The following is a 22133-nucleotide window of genomic DNA, read 5'->3' as shown; positions in this document are numbered from 1 at the left end:
CCTCCAAAACAAGGTCATTTGGGGACAGGTTTGTCCAACTTCTAAGCCTTTGACAACTTTGGCAAAGAGTTTGAATTTAACAAGAAAGGTCAAAAACCACCCCTACACTTATCATAAAGAATTTCCATCCACTACCATCTTTTCTTAAAATGAGCTCAACTTCATAGTAGAGGTAGTGGGCTTCCACCCTCTACTGATCAATTTATTTCAGTGGACAAACTTAGGACTTGAAGAAAACAAGTGACCAGAAGAAACCCAATGCAAATGATACAATCAACAAGGAGAGAAGGAATTACCAATAGTGAGATTTCTTTATTGTTAAATTTCAATACTATCATCTTTCAACTTTGACTTAAACTTACTAAACTTCTTTGAACTAATCCTACATTTATAAGAAATCACCTACTGCTCAGTGCTAAGATAACCTACTCTTCTGTACTAATTTAAAGAATCCTAAAAAATCTAATCTTCTAGTTGAAATGAAAAATCCTGATTTCAGAGATCTTCCATGCTGAAGCTGATGTCTGGTGCCAGCACTCCACTCACTGCTGGTCAAATTCAGAAATGCGGCTCTGAATATGGGCCAGCTTCTTGTGGAGGTACTGGCACCCACTCTTCATTTCAGAGTAGCTGGGGCTACCCTGTGAAGGAGAAAGCAAAAGAAAATCAGGGCACGCAAACACTTCTGCAGAGCTTAGAATCTGATGTCCTTTGCTTTAAAAATGCCTTGAGGCAAACTTAGCAGTTGCCATGGCCCTGCAGGTCTGGTGTCACACGTACCTGTTGTAACTGCTGATAATCTGCTAGGATTCGATAATGCAGCATCTGCAGGAAAAACAAAGAAACAAAAATAACAAATCATGAAGAATGTTTCACTGGCACCATAAAATGCACGCTTTGGTAAAACACTAAAAGTACATTCAGTCTGACTCTATAGAGATTTTCTTCTCTGTGAGCCACCACTCTTCTGGGAGCTCTGCAAAATAAATCTCCATCTCCCAGCATCACCCAAGATCTGTAATTAAGCCTCTCAATAGGCAACAGAAGGAGTCCATGCTCTAAGACTCTGCTTGGGACATCTCTCATAGACAACTGTTTCTTCATAGACAGCTCAAACAGGGGCTTTTGGGCAGGGTCTTGCAAAAATCAGACTCAGCCCAAGCAGTGTCTGAGCATATTTGCCAGTTCCACAGTTTCCCTCTGTCTCACTGAGCAGCTCCAGGGAATCCAAAACACTGCTGTGATGAAGCACAGTCTTCGTGGTTTTATCCTTCTTTACCTGATAAGCTTTGGAGCCTGGAGTCAGAGACTTCCATTGCTCCTGAAATTGTCTGAATTTCTTGATGATCTTGTCAATCTTAAAATATAAATTCCAATATTCCTCATATTCTGCATTGAAGTCGTCCTTGTAGTGCTGGCGTTGCTCCAAGGAGACAATTGCTCTGTATTTTCTAAAGGAAAAAATGAGACCATTTTTCTCTGAGTGAACTCTAAGAGAACATTTGAGTGTGTTTCTAATCCATAAAACACACATATAATTTGACACCAAGCACAGTGAAATCTCAAACACAGACAACCAAGCTTTGAGTCAGTGGCTCTGGGCCTGACAGTTTTTGCTTTCAAGCTCATGTGCATCAAGAGAATGTAGTCAGGTAACTCTGGGAATCTGCCACATTTCTATGTGGCCCATTTCTAGTTCAAAATCGCTGACATTGTAGAGGTTTCCTTCATGAGCAGGTGGAGCACATTTAGAAATTATGTGCCCTCATTTCAAATGTCAAAGGAAAAACAAACACAGCAGCTTCAGGAAGAGAAGACATAACTAAATTATAATCTCTTCCTCTGTAGGAAAAACTTAATTGAGTTACATATGACTGCAAAAATTCATCTGCAAAATATTTTTGTAAAGGAATGTATTTATGGAGATGAGTGAATTTTTGAGCTACATTCTTTTCTGCTAATGGTAAAGCAGAGTCAATGATAATATTTGATTCTTCTAGTGGAGAGCAAGTTACATCACTGACCTGGGAACTGAGGCATTTCTAATACACAAAAGGAAACAAAGCCACAAAAGCAAACTCTAGACAAGTCAGAAACTACAAGAAGAATACTCAAAGCACATCAGCTCCTAAGGAGGGAAAAACTCATTAATGCTCAAAGCCACTGATGGGAGTCAAACCTTCTTCATTTCCTTCTCCCTCAAATCAGCAGGTGTGAGGTTTATCAAGCTCATGATACAAATCCAAGATGAAGTGGCAATGAGAATAATAGATGTCACTTGCCAACACTCTCACACCAATGCTTCTGCTCCTCTGGGCCTTAAGGTCTGGTTCTTATTGGATGATAAAAACTCCCTCCACGTTGGAATCAATTCCTTCAAACCACCCTGAGATTAATTTTGACAAGCAGTAAATTGCTAACAAGTTGAAATTCAGTAGTAGGACAGACAACAACTTGTGCCAAGGATGCATGCCAGGCCTGATACACCTGACTAGCAGGATAATTTTGAAAAGAAAACCACAGATGCCTTTCCCCATTTTGGGCGGTCCCGGAGCAATGTGAGCCGGGGCCCTGCCGCGCCTGCTCCAAAGGCCGCAGATGCCCCAGAGCCCCAGAGCTGCAGGAGGCCTGGCTGCCCCTGCCAACACCACTGCCCTGACACAAGCTGCGAGCAGTTTCCAGGGCTTTATACCACACACACACTTCTCCCTCCTCTCCTGCAAATGCCATGAGGGGATGCAGCAGCACTGCTGCAGCTGAGCCTGTGCAGCTGCACTGCAGGAAGGGAGGGCCCGTCTGGGCCTAACCCACCTCGGTGTTCATCTCTGCTCTGAGCCTTGGAGGCCCAACAAAACCTGCTCAAACTCATCCTTTCAGCACAGCAAAGAGATGGACACTGCACCCCACTGAGAGTGGCAAGAGTGAATTGCTATTTGGCTCACCTCAAGTAGTCTGCTTGGTTGCTTGTTGCAGAGCATGTGGAGGCAATGGAAGGATCTTTTCTTGTTCCTGCAGAAAAGCAGAATTTTGACACTCTTCGTCAGGAGATCGTTAAAAGGCCAAAGGATCCCCATTGGACATTCTTGAGAAAAGTCCTTCAGTGCTTTCTTTTCACAATAAATTATTTAGAAGAAGCAGTAACATTTATTAATGGGGCACACACAACCCTCTCCACAGTAGCCTGTCCTGGGGTTTAGAAAGAGGGAATGGCCACTTTATCCTACAGGTTGTGCATTCCCACAGTGTTAGCCCCAGCTATATAATTTGTCATATATAAAGCATGAGGTGTCATCTGCAGAGCCATTCAATTATTGCAGCAACAGATGCAGCTTCACAAAAGACAACAGCTTGAGAGAGACCAACATTGAGGTTCTAACAAGAAATGAAGAAGGAAGCTGAGTTCTTCTCACACCATGTTTTATCCCCAATTCCCTGCCAGTTCCAGGGCCCAAAGTTTGGAGGAGTGCCTGCACTCTTGTCAGCAGGAAAGCCAGTTCCATTCTATTTGGCTTACTGGCACTAAGGCTCCAATGACCTGCAGCCAAAACAGATTAACATGGCAGGATGGGGTTGGAAACAGCTCTGCACATGTGAATTGCCCTTTGGCTCTTTCCAAAGGCATTTGGGAAGCATTGCACACATAACCTCAAAGCCCTCTTTCCAAAGAAATGTTGAAGAGCTACGATGATAATAAAAAGAGCTGCCATAAGGAAAAGTCAGCAGAAACAGGAAGGAACACTCAGGATCTTGGTAATCTCTGCTTTCCACTTGAGGTTTTGTGCCAAGCATCAAAGACCCACAGGATCCTTTATGTTCCTTGTGAGCTTCCATTGCCCTTATTTACACAAAGTAATCTTGTTCAAACTCAGCCATTCTTGCCAATCTTTAGGCCACCTGAGCTTTAATTTTTGAGGAAAGAGCTGTCATGTGATATTCCATTTGCTTTTGTTGATTTCAGTGTTCAAACTATTACATGGTATAGCAGAAGTATAAAAAGAAGTGTAAATATAGTAATAAAGCTGGACAGAAATACCAATAGTCAGAGCATGTTCAATACAACTTGCCTTTGCTGTGAGCATTTAATTTCCAAAAGTGCAGTTGCTCTCATGGCTCAGTCCACACAAAAGCTTCAGCCTGAGCCCCAATTTGAAACACAGAACAGATTTTTCCTTCACCATCTGGGCAGAATTTTGTTACTGCCTCCTGATAAAAGCTGCTCATGTGTTTATGGATTCAAGCAGAAATCCTTCCAAAGGCTCCCAAGGTTTGCAGGTGCCGTGTGCATGTCCAGAAGAAATGTGGGAAGACCATCTCAAAGCACCTGTCTCTACAAGCACACCAGCACTTGCAAGAGGCATCTGCACACTCTAAACCTGCCTCCACGCCAAACCCAACTTGGAATCTGCAAGGTCAACCTCCAAAAGAGACAAGCCACAGATTTAACAAAGCAACTGAACTCTGCCCTACTGCCTGTGTCCCTGTCATCAGAAATCAAGTGTTCTTTATGCCTTTATGTTTAGCTTTTCAACACTGTTTTCAGTCTGTACTACTTCCACAGCTTTTGAAGAAGGAAATTCTGCAGCTGGGATGGAGAGGAACTCACAGCCCCATTCAAATCCAGATCTCCAGGAAACCACACCCCAGGTTTTGAGCCTTTGGAGTTTCCATGAAAAGGCTGAGTTCAGTGAAAAACCATGCAATCACAGAGATTTGACTGTTTCAGTAAACTAGTCTGAAATCAATGTGTGACAGGTTTGTGCATTCAGCATGCAGTCTTGGAAATCTGCTGATGGAAAAAGCGGTGTCTCAGTCAACGGTCAGTTTACTAGAAATCAAATGGAAAGAAATAACCCATTCCCTGTGGTTTTATAATGCCTGGTTCTTCATTTTAATCAGCTTCTCCCAACAGCAAGCAATTTCACATTTCTTTGTCCTCAACTGGTTTTTGCACTACTTAGAGGGAGAATTTCTAAAACTTAATGTCATTTTAGACAAGGTTCCAGCAGCACAGGTTCTGGGCTTTGCTGTTGTTGTCTTTTAAAGCAAGAGATACAATCTAATCTAATGGCAGGAAAAAAAAAAAATTCTTGATTTTTCATGACCATACATCAGGGGTAATGGTAGAGCAGTGATGTAGAGCAGTGCCTTTGTGTATCCAGAGCCAGCTTTCAAAGCTCCCTTGTCACAAGGTGCAAGAGCACAATTAACTATTTCCAAACACTGTCAAAGAAGGATGTTTCCATATAATGAACCACCAGAAGAGGAATATGAGAGAAGCACAGATTGCAGGAAGAAAAGCACTAAGCCTTGGCCTAGCAGAGATGAAGGTTTGGAATTAGGACACCAGACAGAAACTCCACTGTAGAGAGTGTGGGTAAGGAGAATCACTGCTTCCATGGCTTCTAGCCCAAGACGTGGGGACAGCTGTGACCACCCTGTGGATCCCCCAATCTTGGTCAGTATAAAGGTGGTACCCCCAGAGAGACTTGGGAACCCCCACCACCGAGAAGACCAAGGGTGAGGAAGGACCAGCTGGATGACAGAGGGCCCATGTGGGGATGATATCTTCCTACTGAATGTCTCTCTCTTCCCCTCACCCTGCCTCTCTTCTCTTATTTCTTTCTATCTCCCTACTTTGCATTTCCTGTTCAATAACATTTTTACTCTTGACTGTGGAAAGAGGTGCGCTTGCACCTTAATTGCACCTTAATAACCAAATCTTTACACCACAGTTATGAAAACAGGAGTCAGGGAAACCAGCACATTAATACCTTCATCGAAATCCAAGGGATGCAACTGCTTCAGTCTTCCCAATTCATTTTTCTTCCTGTTTGAATTGGGGATCTCCTCTGCACTCTGGCAGGTGCTGGGATGATGGAACTCTGAAATTTCTCTCGTTTTTGCACCACATGAGTGCAGGGGGAAATGGAGCCAAAACTTGGAAGCATGTCCAAAAAGCAAAGGGATGTGGAAGGCAGAAAGAAGGAAGAAAAGTGGCCACCAGCTGCTGCCTGGACATGACTGGGCCAGTGACCAATTGTCCTCTTCTTCCTCATCACAGGACTGATAAATTCAGAAGCCAGAGGCCGTTTCTGCAACAATGACAACATAATTTGTTCATCAACCTAGGAGCAGGGTCAGCTTTTGCTCCCATTCTGAAAAGGCAGCATTTCTGAACTGGCCAAGGTTGAAAACACATCTTTCTTAACTAAAAAGAGCATTCAAACTAGCAAGTAAACTGCAGGTAAATACAGGCTCTATCTCATCCCTCCTTTCTCATCCTAGCACTTAGCAAGTCCTACTTCAAGTCTGGAGCTAAAATGCTTTGAGAGAAAGACATTCCCATTCAGGAGCTCCATCAAAACTTCCCGAAAAGGGAAGGTCCTGCACATTGACATCACAGCTTTTACACCACCAGCAAGTCTGCTAAAATTTACCATACAGTCCAGAAGGTTAAAAATGCACAAAATACCTGAGCAGGTCTTGCTGGAGCGTCTCTCTCAGAAGGTCCCAGAGATGTCACTTGACTGGTGTTGGTGGGGTTCTGAGATGGAGCTGATTTTCTGTATGGATGATCCAATAGTTCATGTTAAAAAGCCTGAATATCAACTGTCATAGTTCTTTCCATGCAAGGAAAACAGACCTTGAGTGTCAGGACTCAAGGAAACAGCATGAAGCTGAATTGAGGGAGCTTAATCAGGATATCATGAAAACATTCATGGCCCAGAGGGTGCTCGAGCATTGCAACAGGCTCCCCAAGCCAGTGGTCACTGCAGAAAGAGCTCAAAAAGCGTTTGGACAACTCTTTGGGCACAGGGTGTGATTCTCGTGGTGTCTGTGCAGGACCAGGATCCTGGCAGGTCCCTGCTACCTCAGCATATTCTAAGAATCTAGGCTTCATTTCCAGGGCTTTTTTTTTCCCATTCTCTGAACGACTGAATATTAACTTCAAATTCTGTCTGTCTGTGTCAGTGTAGCCAGGCCAATCAGTCTGAAGGGTTTGAAATAGATGTTCCTTCAGACTGAAGGAATTCTCCTTTGGATTCCACTTGGCTACCTATGGGCAGACATTTCAGAAAACAAATCTTCATTATGGTTGCTGCATGCACACTAGAGAAATATGATTGTTCCTGAATTGGGTGTGAGCACGCAATTAGAGCTGAACAATGTCTTTTTGCACAGAGCTGAATTATTCCCTTGCCGCATGAGTTTTAAGCCATATTAATGTTTCACCAATTGGAAACAACCAAGTATCTCCATTCATATCCAGCAAGACTTCCATTGAAAAAAACACATTTAGTGGTTTAGTCACAATATGTAAAGAGAGGGGGTCAGGAAGAGGTGGATGGCCCCTTCTTCCCTGAGAGCCAATTCCCTTTGCCCTGCCCCTTGCTACGGACCCTGTACCCACCCCCGCTTAAACCTTGTGCAGAGGACATGGCTCATATTTGTCTCTGGTTCCCCTTTGGGGCGCTCAAATAAACCTCACTGGAAGTGACCTTATAAAAGTCCTCTCTGCCTCTCTGCAGCTCCTACTATTTGAAGCAACTCAGCTGTACTGCAGAGTCACCAAGGCCTTGGTGTGCTTTCCTCGAGTGCAGGAATCTGTGCAGGGATTAAGGCCAATGCTTAGTATTCCAAGAGTGTTTACCAACTGGGCATTAGCAGTGACAAAGTGCCTGGTACTGGAGGAACATGCAGCAGAGGGGCTGCAGGCTTCCTCCTGAGAATTGCCTGCAGGGCAGTTCTATCTGGAAATGCCATATGGATGTGTCTCTTTGATGCATCTACAACTAAAATATCCAACAGGGATTTAAAAAAAAAAAAAAAAAGTGTGGTCGTTTTCTTCTTTTGGGGCACTTTGAAAACAACTCTTCCTCTCTTATTTGTGCTGTCAACTGATATGCTCCTCCAGGAGGTCAGGCTAACCAAAATGTAGAGTTCTTATCAAACCCAAACTGTAGAAGGAACAGTAGAAGTACTAACAGTCATAAAAACAACACCAGCATTAAACCAGCCACACAGCCAATCAATTTCTTGGAAGTATTTTGTCTTCAATGGCTGGTGACAAGTCAGAGTCTAAAGGGAATCTAGGAAGCCAAGTGTTCTCATCAGTTTGGCCAGACTAGCACACACACCTTCACGGAGGCATTGGCTGGGTTGCAGCCTTCTGCTGCTTGCAAAACAATCCCTGCTTTTGTCTTCACTGCACAGGGAAGCTCAGGCAAAGCCCACCCACTCCCAGCTGCCCTCAAAGGCAAAAGGAATGCCCCAAAGTGCTGCGTGGCTGCCCCTGAGCACAACAGTGGCTTCTGTAGAGATCCACAATGTCTGTCTGACACCAAAGGCAGGAGGAACATGTGCTCCAGGCCATGCTGAGGCACACACACCATGCACTGGTCCATCAGACAGAGAACACTCAGGACGTACTCAGCAGCTTCAGGCACCTCCTCAGCAGCCTGACAGCCAGCCTGCTCCCACAGCTCCAGCCTGGCTCTGCAGGGAGCATTCTGGGGGACCTCCCTCCTTCTGAGACACAGCTCTGCCTTTCCCATTATCTTTGGGCCTGCAGTGCCATTCCTGCCTTCCTCAAACCTGCATTCTGGTAGTCTCTCACCTGACCGCTCCTTTCCCTCATGGCACAAAGGTCTCTCCAGCACTGTTTACCAAGGGCCAGCAGGGAGACAAAGCCACCCAGACTGACAGAGCCCAGAGAAACAGTGCCCATAAGGAGTGCAGAGCAGTCCAAAACAACACACAAGCTCTCTTTTCACACCCTTTGCCTTTTGACTGCCTCAGCTTCGTACCTCTTCTTGGTCACTTGCATGGTGGCAACTTCCTGCTTCATCTCAAGCAGCCTTTTCTCCTGCTCCTTCTCTACCTCTGCCAGGAAGTTTGCCCATGGTGCCAGCAGCTACTGTGCCTCCAAACGCTGCCCTTCCAGCTCCTGGTGAGGGGAGGAAGACACTTTCAATGTAGTCCCAGACAAGCTCCCCAAATAATCAGTGGAAGCTTCTTGCCTCACACCACCCCCCACCAGAAAAATGCACATCAGTAGTGACTCTGTGCCCTCCAGAAATGCTGTCCTAAGCAGAAATTCAGCAGGTGGGAGAAAAGGAGATGGCACCTTCCTTTCCTGCTCTGATGGCTCCCTTTTTCCTAGCCCCTCTCTTCTCTGGATTCCTACGTGCTCTCAGAGGCTCTGTTCTCCAGTGCTGACGTGGTCCTTCTCATTTCCTTTGCTTCCTGCATTCCCTTGCTGCAGGGATGGCAGCAATCAGGCTGTCAGAAGAGGCTTAAGAGAGGCTCTGCTGATTGCAGAAATGGATGCTGCCCAAAGGGAAAAAGAAACAAAACAAACCAAATTAAAAGAGACAAAGGAAAAAGGAACCATTCTTTTCCAAACTGATTTCCTAACAGGGTCGAGCTGGATTCCTCCAGCACCCAGAAATACACAGACATGGGGCTGAGGGCACCAGCAGCACATCTGCCTTCATGTCCAGCATGCTGCTGTCACAGGCAAACACAGCCCAGAACTGCACTAGTCCATTCCTCATGGTGTTGTCACTTGCTGGGATTTTTGTCCTCCTATAACTGTGGGATTGCTGCTTGCTGTCCTAAGGATTTATTCCTTTCAGGAAAGTCAGCAGACTTATTTAAGCTCCTTTTTTCTACAGACATGGGCTCTTTGAGTGTCCAAGAGAGATATATGGCAAAAGGCACTCCTCAAGAGACTCCCAAGAGCTCTGAAAAATGTTGATCCCACGTGTTGATCTCAGGAAAGCTGGACATGCAGGTTTTCAGCAGCAAGCCAGGAGCAAGGACACAAGCAGCAGGGTGCAGATGTGCTCAGCTCTGGCTTGCAGGAAGAGCAGTGTCTGCCTCAGCACACCCCACTCCCTCCTGTGCTGGCTGGCATCTTCCTTCACAGCAGGCACAGCCAAGGAAGTGGCCCGGTCACCAGCTCCTTGTCTGCCACCAAACCTGGCAGCAAAGCCACAGCCATTCTCATCTACTTGATGGGGCAAGGCAGCACATGGGGCTGGCACAAATCCTGCACAGCTGTGCCTGTTTGGCTGGCAGAAACCTCCAAGGGTGGGCCAGGCGGGACAAGCTGGGTGCTCTCGGATGCTCACAGTGAGCTCCACCCCAGCTCCCCCATTCCCACAGACCAATCTAAAACCGCTTGGCAGGGACTGCTTTCATTGTGTTCCTCAAGCCCCATCCCCAGCATTGCAATACTTCAGTTCCTTTGCTACCAGGCAAACCTGAATACAGCACCTGAGAGCAAAAGAGGGACACAGAAATGACCAGAAGGTGCGAGCTCTCCTCTGAGGAAGGGCTGAGAGACTTGTGCTTGTTTAGCCTGGAGAAGAGCAAGCCCCAAGGAGACTTTTCAATAGTTGTAGGGGCTCCTAAGAAAGCTGGGGACATATCTTTTAGCAGGGCCAATTGCAAGAGGACAAGGGGGAATGGCTTTAAGCTAAAAGACACTCAATTCAGATTGGCTCTGAGGAAGAAACTGTTTGTGAGGAGAGTGCTGGAACACTGGCACAGGCTGCCCAGAGAGCTGGGAGGAGCCCCAAGCCCAGCAACATTCAAGCTCCGGTTGGATGGGACTCTGAGCAACCTGATCTACTTGAAGATGTCCTTGCCAGTGGCTGGAGTTCTGGGCTAGATGACCTTCACTGGGCCCTTCTAACCTCAGCAATCAAGAGCCTACTTGGCTTTCATTTGAAAAGCACCCAAAGCAGAGATTACTCTGTGGGGGGCCCATCTGATTCCCTGGAGTTTGGCCGAGGAGCAAACCCTGGCAGGGAACAGCTGTTTGGCCTGCAGCCGCTTTGCCTTGTACCTGCAGAAGTTCCTTGGCAGAGCCTCGCCTGTCCACATCCATCTGCAGGCAGCAGCCCAGAAATTCACACAAGCCAGGGGGTAGCCTGAGCTGGTGCAGATTTGGAACCCCTTGCTTGCCTATCAGGTAGCTGGCCTGAAGCAAAAGGAAACATGAGACTCTATGTGATTCTTCCATATCCTTCAGGGCTCACCTAGACCCCATCTTTGAAGCTCCAGTCTGCAGTGGCAATTTCTTGCCTACCAGATACTTAGAGATGAGCCTTCTCTCCCAAAGGAAAAAAGGTTCCAGTGCAGCCCCAGCTATTCCAAGCTGCACCAGGTCTTGCCTTGACAGCTGATGTGAGCCCCAGAGACCTTTTTTGAAGTGGCCCTTGCTGGAAGCACTTCAAGCTGTGGGAATGGGATTTTCTCTAATGGACTCGGAGCAGAAGGACACGGCTATCTGAGCACATTTGCACCTTACCTTGTCACTGGTCTCCTGCATATAAGGAGCCTCTCCTGTGGCCATTTCTATTCCCACAATGCCAAGGGACCAGGTGTCCACTTTGGGGCCGTAAGGCTCTCTTCTCACGACCTCGGGTGCCATCCAGTAAGTGGTCCCGACCATCGACCTCCGTTTCCTGTGCTCAGGGCTGAGCACAGCACAGAGGCCAAAATCAGCTGAGGAGGAAAACAAACACTGCTTCAAGTAGGAAACCAAGGAAAAGGGTTCCTCACTCTCAGTCCCAGAATGCAGTGCTGAATCAATCTGGAAAAGCAGCTGGGCTCTCCTTCCTCAGGGCTGCAGCCAAGGACATGGGCAATTGTGCAGGTGACAACCCGCCTATGACTCCTACAAAACCTTGGCTTTTCCTCATTGCCCTGAACGTTTACACTGTAACTCTCTCCCTTTGGAAGGAACACCCACAAACCAAAGTTACTCTGGATACCTGGTTGCTCTCTAGACCACTCAGCACCTTCCAGCTGCGGCCTGGGCTTGCACAGCGCTCCCTGCACTCTCAGCAGCCACTGCTGGCACCCGGCAGCCTCTCCAAAGCAGCCCCACACCGCCTCCCCGCAGCGCTGCGCCTGAGCAGGAATACCCACCCAGCTTGACGGAGCCGTCCCGGCCCAGAAGGATGTTGTCACTTTTGATGTCTCTGTGGATCACCTGCTTGGCATGAAGGAAAGCCAGGCCTTGCAGGCACTGCCAGGGGAAAAAGAAACAGGAGGCCAAAAGTTAGCCTGATCTGATTTCATCACATGCAAAAGGAGGCTGCTCCTGAAGATTCACAGATCTCCAAGGAGCAGTGAGTGCTGGCAGGAGGAAGAGCTTGCTGCTGCAGCACTAGGAGAGCAGGATCTTTCCAAGGGAAGGCATATTCGCTTTGGAGGGGGAAACATCAGTCAGTCGTTGCTCGAGACTGTCCCCTGCAAAGCCAGTCAGAATGAGCGCTGCTGCAGCGGATGCGCTCTCCCCGTCCGGACGACAAACAATGGTTTGCCAAAAGAGGAAAACGTCCCTGCCTTGGATACCAAGGAGATCACTGTCGGGCGGGAGACTGGAGGACAAGGGTTCTACGGCTGCCTCGACAGCAGACTTGGAAGTAGCTCCTTTGTCAGTTTTCAGCAGCAAGCACCATGCTGGGTGCCATGCCATCCTTTGGAGTGGAGACCTGTGGCAGATGAGTCTCTCTTTGGCTTGGCCTCTGGTTTAAAACTCTCACAGCAGCACCTTTGCACTTACAGGCAAAGAAGGCAGTGCAGAAAGGCTCTGGGCAAAGGCTTGGGGAGGCAAAGTGCAGAACAGAAAATAAAAAGGAAAAAGAGACAGAGAGTTCAATGATGGTGGATAAGAGTGAAGAACAGAGTACAGGAAGGGCAGGGACACTGGCAGGCAGTTCAGTCCAGATGCTCTTTCTTCTCTGAAGCAGAAGAGCAACACAGAAAGAAAGCTCTGAACATGGAATCACTCACTTTGCAGTGCTTTCAAAGGACTAGCCTTGTCCAAGCCTTCGCAAGCACAAGCAGGACCCCTTACCTCCCGACACACTGTTGCTATGTGTCCTACAGCCATCCTTCTCACGGTGACCACATCAGCTAAGGAGCCTCCATCCATATATTCCAACACCAGCAGGACAGCCTCATCCACAAGGTAGCTGCAAGAGGAAAGCAAGAGCATGGAGCTGAATGTGCACAGCTAAATTGCTGTGGGGAAGAAAAGACTACAGCTGAGTTTTGTTTCCAGGTCACTGGTAAATGAAGACGGAATCAAATGAAGACACACTCCACCTAGGCTAGCCAGTGCCTGCCATCTGTGCCACCTAAAGGAGGAAGGCACATCCATGGAAAAGGAGATGGCTTAGGTGGCAAGCAGGGGAAAAAGGAGGTTTAGTGAGGAAAAAGATAAATCTGGAAGTGGACACATCCCAGCAGCTGCTTCATCATCTTCAGACACAAATTGCCGCATTCCTTTCAGGAGCAAGGAGACACAGTTTTCACAGCTTTTACTAAAGGCAAGTGGGTGTGCAGCACTGCCAACACCCTTTGGAAAACCTTGCAGAAAGGACAGTCACAAACAGGAAAACAATTTCAGACCTGGCAAATTATGTGTCTCCTAGCCTAGTCTTTTGGCATGCAAGGCTATGGAAAATAGTGGGAACAGCACAAGGTACATAATCTCTGGCATGTTTTCTCCTCCAACACTTAGAAAAAATCACGCCCCAAACCAGCAAAACCACATGCAGCAAGTGAACATACAGGCTGCTGGCTTAGTAAGAGAGCCACGTTTCTGAGATCAATCTTCAAGCTGTTTATGTCAGGAAGCATTCATGGGGACAGAATGCAAACTCCTCCCATGCCTGGTGCAGGAGTGGATTGATGTTCATTGAAAGATCCATTTTCTGCCAGAGGCTAAAGAGCTTTTAAATCTTTGCCTTGCAAGTATGGAAATGAACGTTCCCAGAAAATCACCAGAACTACTTACCTTTCTAAGTAGCTGACAATATTGGCGTTCTTATTTTCTCTCATGAGCAGGATTTCTTTTAATATTCCCTCACAGCCCTGGTGCTGGAGATAAAGTTCCTTTACAGCCACCTACAATGACATCAAAAGCTCTTAGGGACAGACATGACCAGAGCCTCTTTCTCTGGCACTCATGGGCCTGGATGCCTTGTCACCTCGGAAAAAAGGGACTCTAAACCATCAACCACAAAGCGCTAACACCACCCTCTGCACTCGCAGGCTTCTCAAACAGACTTTGTTTAGCACTACTATTATCATTTACACACGCTTTGGAAGCCAAAAGTAATTTTTCTCCTGTGAAGAGATGGCTGCCAATTCAATTGTGTGCCAGAGTAAACACATACAAACATGATGGGGAAAATGCTGTCAAAAAAGAACTGCAAAGCGACTCAAGGTAAAGTTACAATCCCAGCACATCCTCACTTCTTCAGTTTGGCTTTTGCAACTTTGAAGAACAATCTTTAGACTTGAAATTATTGAATGGGTTTAAAAATGAATACCCCTTTCTGTGGTACACTATGGATGTGCCCCAGGTTCTAAGTACAGGGCTCAGGGCTTTCGGACGCCTCCGAAACCTCCCTCCAAGTGCAGTTCCTGAGCACAGCTCTGCAGCTGGATAAGGAACTACCTTCTTTAATTCCTTACTATTAAGGAAGATGGAATGTATTTCCTGAGAGTCAAAAAGAGCAGCAAGACTCTCCAAGACACCACCATGCCTGGTCAGAACAGAGAGCATCTCTCTAGTGGAACACAGGATCAACACAAGGTTGTATTATTTAAGGCTCTTCATCAACTTCTTCTCATTCATCTGTGCACGTGTCTCTCTCTGTGTGTGTGTGTGTAGGTGTGTGTGTATGTGAACTAGGTTCCCTAGGACTGAAAGGCAAAACTGTGCTCCAGACAAGATCTCTCTTTCTGAAGGGCTTGCATTGTATTTTCCAACTGAATCACGTGATAGAAAACAAAATATCTGTGTCTGATCCTGGGCTTAAGAGGAATTGGGCTGGAATGATGGCCCTTGCCATCAGCTAATCTATGCATATTTATCCAGTAAGTCCAAGCTAGCGTGTCCTCTGAAAGACACCACGGCCATCCTTGCATTCATTCAGGTAGGTAGGAAGGACAAAGTCTGTCCCAAATGCATTTTGCAGCCTGCCTCTAGACAGACTGCTTCTGCAGAACAGCCTCTGCAGCAAAGACAGGCAGGCCAAAGCTCTGGCCACAGATCACATCACAGGGGAAAGCACTCAAGAACTGCAAGATCTGCATGGGCACTCACCGCTTGTCCTGTGGCAGTGTCGAAGGCCTTATAAACAGCTCCAAAGCCCCTAGAATCAGAACAGTGGCAAGAACAGAGAAGTTGTTCAGTGCTGAGGAGCAAAAGGCACCCCAGGCAGGAGCTCTCTGCTGCCTGCAGTGTCTCTAAAACACTGGGCTTTGTCTACTCTTCAGCCAAGGCACAGCAGCCCAGCAGCCCTCTGCCATGCAGAGTGTCCAAGAGAAAAGCTGGCTCCCACAGGAAGAAAAAGGGCTGCTAGAAATCTCCAATGGACACACTAGCTTATGCATGTTGGGGGGTTTTCTTTGCCTTTTCCTTCTTGTGTCTGTGCCTGTGACGTGCCTTTCCAGGCAATGAAACACACAGTGCTGCTGGGCCTTCTCACTGCTCTCTTTTCATCCTACCTGCCAAACTCAGGAAATGCCATACAGCCTTTCTTATTTTCCTGACCACTGAATATTGTTTCCAGAAAAATACTACTAAGGAATGCTACTGAGAGCTGTTATCTGACAGCTGTCTGGTGGGAAACAACACACAAAACCTGCTCTCTCAGCTTTTCCTTCCTTCATGAGTGTGGCCATATTACTTTGAATCATACAAAACCATGTCTCCTGGGAAAATAGGCAAACTGGTGCCCCATCTTGGAGGGACAGGAGGGCTTCCAGGTCCTGCTCCTTGAGGCAGCCAAGACATTGTCAGCATCCAGTTATCTTTGATGATGCCTTGTACTGCCTCAGTAGTGAGACAGGGACAATCTGGAGCCAGGCTCTCAAGATGCTTGCAGCTTGCCTGACTTCCCACATGCTATTGCACCACCAAAATTCCTGGCCCGTGGTTCTGTGGCCCGTGGCTGCACTCACCCACTGCCAAGATGTTCCCATCCAGTGTACTTCTTTTCTGGATCTTCCACACTCACCACACACCCTGAAAGAAACAAAATGCAAGAAGCAAAGTTCAAAACAGAGAGATTGAGCTTGCAGGAGATCTGAAACCCAGCTCCACTCTCTGGGGCTCTGAGCAATTTGTGGTCTTTTGGCTAACGATAACATCAACAACAACAACAACAACAGCAGCCCCAGCAAGACAGGCAGCTCTGCACAGAGTCTGATTCTCCCACACTCCTTTGCAGGGTTGCCTTGACAGGAAACTAAGCCCATGGAAAAACCATCAGAGCAGACAGAAATCAGAAGAGAACAGGCACCAAGGCAAGCGGCTGTCATCTACAAATGGGAAGGAGGGCTGAAAAATCAGCAGCCTTCATTTTCTTGGGAAGAAACACTCTCTTGGGAGATTCAGCACAAGATTACATACTTCCAAAGATTCAATGCACCCTGGGATCTGGGATGAATTTTTATCAACATCTGCTTTTTGCAGACCAGAAAGAATATTGCAAAGTGAATTCCAGGAGAGGAGGGGATGTTCCCTTTCCTCTCAGCAGTTTGCCTAAAGAATGCCTTGACATTTTCAGAGAACAGCAGCTCATGCTACATCCAAGAACAATGGCTCTAAGAATTAGAACCCTTTTCATTTAGGAGCAGGCTAAGTTCTGAAGACCACTTTGCCTGTTCCTCATTCAGTGAAGAACTACAAGTGCTGGTCTTCAGCCCGGGCTGCAGCAGCCACTGGCACTGGACTCAGCCCCTTGAACAGCACCCACGTGCCCCATCTTCCCAAAGGGCACAGCCCAGACGGGTCACAAGGACAGCGCCGCTCCTCAGGCGCTGCCGTGACACAGACACCTGCACAAAGGAGATGCTGATCCTCTCACCAGCCCAGGCAAAGCTGCAGCAACGGGGCGGCAGCTGCAACGCCACAGCTGAGGAAGTCTCCAGCCCCTGCAGGCACAGCAGCTGTCAGTGGCAGGGCAGGTATGACAAAAAGCTTGGCAAAGCGCACGAACGGCCACTGACAGCCACTGTCAAGAAGCCAGAGGCACACCCAGCTCTGTTACAAGCTGTTGACCCCACTCAAGACAGAACATGGTTGTCTTTCTCTTCAGACCCACGGAGGAGTCAATCAATCCACCTTTTGTCCCAACAGCTGATGGCAGACACTGAGTAAACTGGGCTCTGCTCTGTGCCTGACCCGTTAGTCTCTGACAGCACTGCACTGGCAGCCCTTACTAGTTGTAAGAAGCAACTCAGCTGTACTGCAGAGTCACCAAGGCCTTGGTGTGCTTTCCTCGAGTGCAGGAATCTGTGCAGGGATTGAGGCCAATGCTTAGTATTCCAAGAGTGTTTATCAGCTGGGCATTAGCAGTGACAAAGTGCCTGGTACTGGAGGAACATGCAGCAGAGGGGCTGCAGGCTTCCTCCTGAGAATTGCCTGCAGGGCAGTTCTATCTGGAAATGCCACATGGATGTGTCTCTTTGATGCATCTTCCTAGGCATACAACTAAAATATCAAACAGGGATTGTCAAAAAAAGTGTGGTGGTTTTCATCTTTTGGGGCACTTTGAAAACAACTCTTCTTCTCTGATACCTCGGGATTGTTCTAAGAATTTTAGCTTTTAGGGCACATTGAAAAGACCTCTTCCTCTCTTATTTGTGCTATCAACTGATGTTCTCATCCAGAAGGTCAGGCTAACCAAAATGTAGAATTCTTATCAAGTCCAAACTGAAGAAGGAACAGTAGAAGTACTAACAGTTATAAAAACAACACCAGCATTAAACCAGCCCCACAGACAATCAAGTTCTGGGAAGTATTTTGTCTCCAATGACAAAATTTTGTCTCCAATGACAGGTCAGGAGTCTAAAGGGAATCCAGGAAGCCAAGTGTTCTCATCAGTTTGGCCAGACTAGCACACACACCTTCACGGAGGCATTGGCTGGGTTGCAGCCTTCTGCTGCTTGCAAAACAATCCCTGCTTTTGTCTTCACTGCACAGGGAAGCTCAGGCAAAGCCCACCCACTCCCAGCTGCCCTCAAAGGCAAAAGGAATGTCTCAAAGTGCTGTCTGGCTGCCCCCAAGCACAACACTGGCTTCTGTAGAGATCCACAATGTCTGTCTGACACCAAAGGCAGGAGGAACATGTGCTCCAGCCCATGCTGAGGCACACACACCATAAAACACTGCTCGGTCACACAAGAAATCCCCAGCACGTACTCAGCAGCTTCAGGAACTGCTTCTCTCTCTCCTGGCTTGAGCGGGCCGAGCTGCTCATGCTCTGGTTTTCAGGCTGTGGAGAGGAGGCTTCTTGGCAGGATGCTGCTGCACCAGCAGCTTCGATGGCAGATCCTGCATCCACCTGGGACAAGAAATTTGTTTGTGTCAGAAAGGTGCTTGGCAGAGATGCCCCAGACAGAGCATTTCAAAGGCAAGCCCTTAGGAACAGCACTGGTGTTAGGCTGCAAGCTGAGCTGTCAACTCTTCCTCCTCAAGTCAAACCCACACAAGCAGTCAGAGACTACAGCTTGTCACAGCCAGCCGTAGAGGAGAGCGTGAAAGGAAAAGAGCAACTTTACACTTCAGCCCGTTCTGAGGACTGCAGTCACCATGGACAGGGACAACTTGCTCAGAATCTGTGTGGGTCACCATGCTTACCTGAACAAACCCCTCAAAAAACAAAGGGAGCACTAAGAGGCCAGCAGAAATACATTCACAGGATTGCTGGCCCACAGGCCAAAGCACTAGCCCTGCTGCCCAGGGCAGCAGCTGAGGTTCAGCAGCCCAGGAAGTGTTCTTCTGTCCAGCTGCTATGGAGCCCACAGAGCACGGCGGTCAGAGACATTGCCCCCATCCACTGCTGCTCTGCAGGGGAAAGGCAACAAGGGCAGAGACCACTTGTTGCATGACTGCAGTGCCTCCTGCTCTTTCACTCACCTGCTTTTCTTCAGCCAGCCTGTACTGCAGCAGGACCTTGTGCATCCTTTCCATTTCCTCTTGGTGCCTCTTCTCCATTGCCCTCATCTTTCTCTCAGCTTCCTGCAGCTCAGCCTGCAGCATGACCTTGATATTCCATCAAGAGAAATCTTACTGGCACCTGCCATCACACTCACGTTTCCTCTTTTCCAGTCTCAAAAGCACTTCTATTCAGCCACTTCTTTCTACTTCTTTACCCAGCTCTAACCCTTCCATCCCAGCTCTTCTTCCTGCTGCTCAGCACTGGAGCCTGCCAGGCTCTGTGCTTCCAGTGCGGGCAGTAGTCCTTGCCTCCCCTTCCTCAGATCTCCAGTTCCTGCCCCCATCACTGCCCTTCCCTCTGCTGCCTGCCTACTCAGGCTCACCTGCTCATTCTGCCACTGCTCATTCAGCTTCTGCCTCAGCTGCTCACTTTGCTTCAGCTCTCTCTGCAGCTGGTACACCTTGTGGATGACACAAGCCTTCTGACGCTGCTCTTCCTGCAGCACCTGCCCACAAAGGAAGAGAAGATGGCTTTAAACTTCCCACACTCCACTTGTGTGGCAACCAAGACTGATGTGCTCTCGCTTTCCAAAAGCATTTTGTTCTCATGCTCGTATTTCTGTGGGGCCAGCTAAGAGACAATGCCACCCAGACAGACAGTGCCCAGGGAAGCAGTGCCCATAGGGAGCCCAGAGGAGTCCAAAACAGCACACAAACTCTCTTTCCACACTCTGTGCCTCTTGACTGCCTCTGCTTAGTAGCTTTTCTTCTTCAGCTTGCATGATGCCAATTTCCCCCTTCATCTCAAGCAGCCTTTTCTCCTGCTCCCTCTCTACCTCTGCCAGGAAGTTTGCCCGTTCCTCCAGCTGCTTCCGTGCCTCCACATGCTGCTCTTCCAGTTGTCTCTCCTGATCAGGGGAACAGACAATTCCTGATGAAGTCCAAGCAATGCTCCCCATAGAGAGAAATGGAAGCTTCATCCCTCCAACAACCCCCCCACCTGGAAAGTGCACGAGTCATGACTTTGTGCCCTCCAGCAATGCTGTTCTAACCCAAAATGTAGAGGGAGTGTCAGCAGGTGGAAGGAAGGAGATGCCACCTTCCTTCCCTGCTCTCATGGCTGCCTGTTTTCTAGCCCCTCTCTCCTCAGCATTTCTGCCTGTTCTCAGAGGCTCTGTGCTCACATTCCCCCTGCCCTTTGATCAAGGAAGAGCTGCACATGGACTGCAGGATGAGGATGAGGCCAGCGCCTCCATGATCCAGTCACAAGGCAGGCCACCAGCTGAAATACCAGCAGCACGGGGCCTCTTGCGTATGATTCAGGCCCAAAGACATCTGTCCACCATGGGAGGACAGAAAGCAAGGAACCCAGTTGCTGGGACTGCAGTTGGCAGCAAGGTCAGCAGCTGCCTGCTGCATGGCACAAGGCTGTGGGGAAGATCCTGCCCCTTCGCTGCCATGCTTTGGGTGGCGACCACCCAGCCTCCTGGGGAACTTGGCTGATGCCCATCCTCAACCTGTGGCTGCATATACTGTCCCAGCATTGTCCTCTGGCTCTTAACAGGCCTTCAAGTATGAGCCCTTGAAGGCCCCTGCTGCCTGGCCCAGCAACGTCTGGCCTACAGCAGATGCTTGTGGCCATGTCACATACTCAGGCTGCTCTTCTGCTGACCCAGCCCACCAAACCTGCCTGAAATCTTCAGGGGCCTCTTGTTTCTTACCAGTTTTTGCATGAGGTTCCTTTTTTCCTCTTCCTGGGCAGATTGCCAGAGTCTCAGAGCCTTGCAGCACTGTTCTTGTGCCCAGCGGAGCTGTTCAGCCATGTCTTCACATTGCTGCTGGCTGAGAGCTCTTACAGCCAGCAGCTCACAACGAAGGCCCCTCACATCCTCTGCAAACATGACACACGGCAGCAGTCAGACACTCCACAAGCAGAGCAATCTGCTGGCCTTAAGCCCTTCCAGTTTCAGGCAAGGAGGGACCTGCCCTCAGCTGCTTCACTGCTCAGAAGCCCTGGGCACAGAGCTGCCTTCGCAGCCACTGCACGGGGCAGGGCCACCAGCAGAAACAAAGCGCACCAGGCTCTCACCCAGTATCGCCTCCTTGGCCTGCCTGCCCCTGTGCACTTGGGCTTCCACAGGGCTCCTGGCCATCTCCAGCTCCCATATGTGCTGCTCAGCCTCCAGCAGGCTGCTTTGCAGGCTCTCCTTCTCTGACCTACAAGGCGTGAAGATGAAGAGCAATTGCTCCTGGCACACAGGGGCAGCTTCTCCAGTAAGATGTGCTTTAAGATCCCTACACCTTAGTACACAAAATGGCTTGCATGGAAACTCAGATACAGCAGGACTATCTTGCCACTTTACATAGCAAAGCAGGCCCCTCCAGGTGACTGGGCAGCCTTTCCTCATGACCTAGCCCAGCTCAGTTTGGTCTCAGCAACCAAAGCTGAAATTGCTGTTGCCTGACCTATCACACACGGGTGTGCCCACCAAGTATCTGCAAAGGGACAAAAGCCCAGCCTCTGCTCACAGCCCTGATCTCATCAGCACTTCCAAGTCACTCCGCAGGTGCAGGACAGAACAGGGCTCTCCTGGCTGACTCCTCAATGCTTCATGCCATTCATAGTGGACGTATAGGTACTTTGTTGGCCAGGCACTCTCTAAGTAAAAGGGACTAAAGGAATTCACCAAACCATATAGCAAAACCTCTGGCTTCTAGCAGCATGAGTAGGAAACCAGAAGTAGGTTTCTATCTGCACAAGAACTCTCTAGGAGGAGGGACAGATATCCGGCCAATTAAATTACTGGAATTGGATGAACAAGACCACTTGCTACCTTTATTTTTGGCTAACTAAGCCAGCAGTGCCCAAATATCTGGGCACTCTTTAAAAAGGAAGAAGGATCAGCCAAAAAGATCCTTGACAGGTTACAGAGGTGACTGGACAAGTGGTTAAGAATCAGTGCTCAGCAAGAATCCCCAGACACTGTCAAGAAGTCACAAGACCTTTCCCTTCTGCTGCTGCTGCTGTTTGTAAGTAGTTCTAGGTTCTGCACCATCCTTCACAAGAGTCAGCTCTGCAGGCTCTCAAGATTTTCAGCATGACCCTCCAGCTTCACCTGAAGTATCAGCGTCCTACTCACATCATTCACAT

General features: G+C 48.3%; 1 protein-coding gene and 1 long non-coding RNA gene across 4 annotated transcripts; both read right to left on the bottom strand.

Annotated features, from left to right (window-relative positions):
* Positions 1–655: 655 nt before the first annotated feature.
* On the bottom strand, positions 656–2585 carry LOC135298354 (uncharacterized). Its single transcript, XR_010360342.1, has 3 exons — positions 2180–2585; positions 1280–1451; positions 656–825 (listed from the first exon to the last, which is right to left on the bottom strand). It is a non-coding gene; the product is annotated as an uncharacterized LOC135298354 (long non-coding RNA).
* A 357-nt stretch (positions 2586–2942) lies between these two features.
* On the bottom strand, positions 2943–20972 carry LOC135298353 (serine/threonine-protein kinase PAK 3-like). Of its 3 annotated transcripts, XM_064415911.1 has the most exons (17): positions 20704–20970; positions 19819–19890; positions 19366–19488; positions 18962–19087; positions 18245–18386; positions 16000–16063; positions 15140–15188; positions 13823–13932; positions 12878–12995; positions 11944–12043; positions 11321–11517; positions 10856–10990; positions 9128–9330; positions 8808–8947; positions 6473–6563; positions 5772–6092; positions 2943–3009 (listed from the first exon to the last, which is right to left on the bottom strand). In XM_064415911.1, the coding sequence occupies exons 1-13, from the start codon at positions 20881–20883 to the stop codon at positions 9286–9288; spliced, it is 1461 nt and encodes a 486-aa protein (XP_064271981.1). In that variant the 5' UTR covers positions 20884–20970; the 3' UTR covers positions 2943–3009; positions 5772–6092; positions 6473–6563; positions 8808–8947; positions 9128–9285. The 3 variants fall into 3 exon arrangements, with proteins under 3 accessions (XP_064271981.1, XP_064271984.1, XP_064271983.1); XM_064415914.1 differs by lacking the exon at positions 10856–10990 and having other exon boundaries at positions 20704–20972; XM_064415913.1 differs by lacking the exon at positions 5772–6092.
* Between the last annotated feature and the right edge of the window lie 1161 nt (positions 20973–22133).

Source organism: Passer domesticus, chromosome 4 (assembly GCF_036417665.1).
Source record: "Passer domesticus isolate bPasDom1 chromosome 4, bPasDom1.hap1, whole genome shotgun sequence".
Taxonomy (NCBI): Eukaryota; Metazoa; Chordata; class Aves; order Passeriformes; family Passeridae; genus Passer; species Passer domesticus.
The sequence above is the reverse complement of the archived record's forward strand: the minus strand, read 5'-3'. Positions and strand labels throughout refer to the sequence as shown.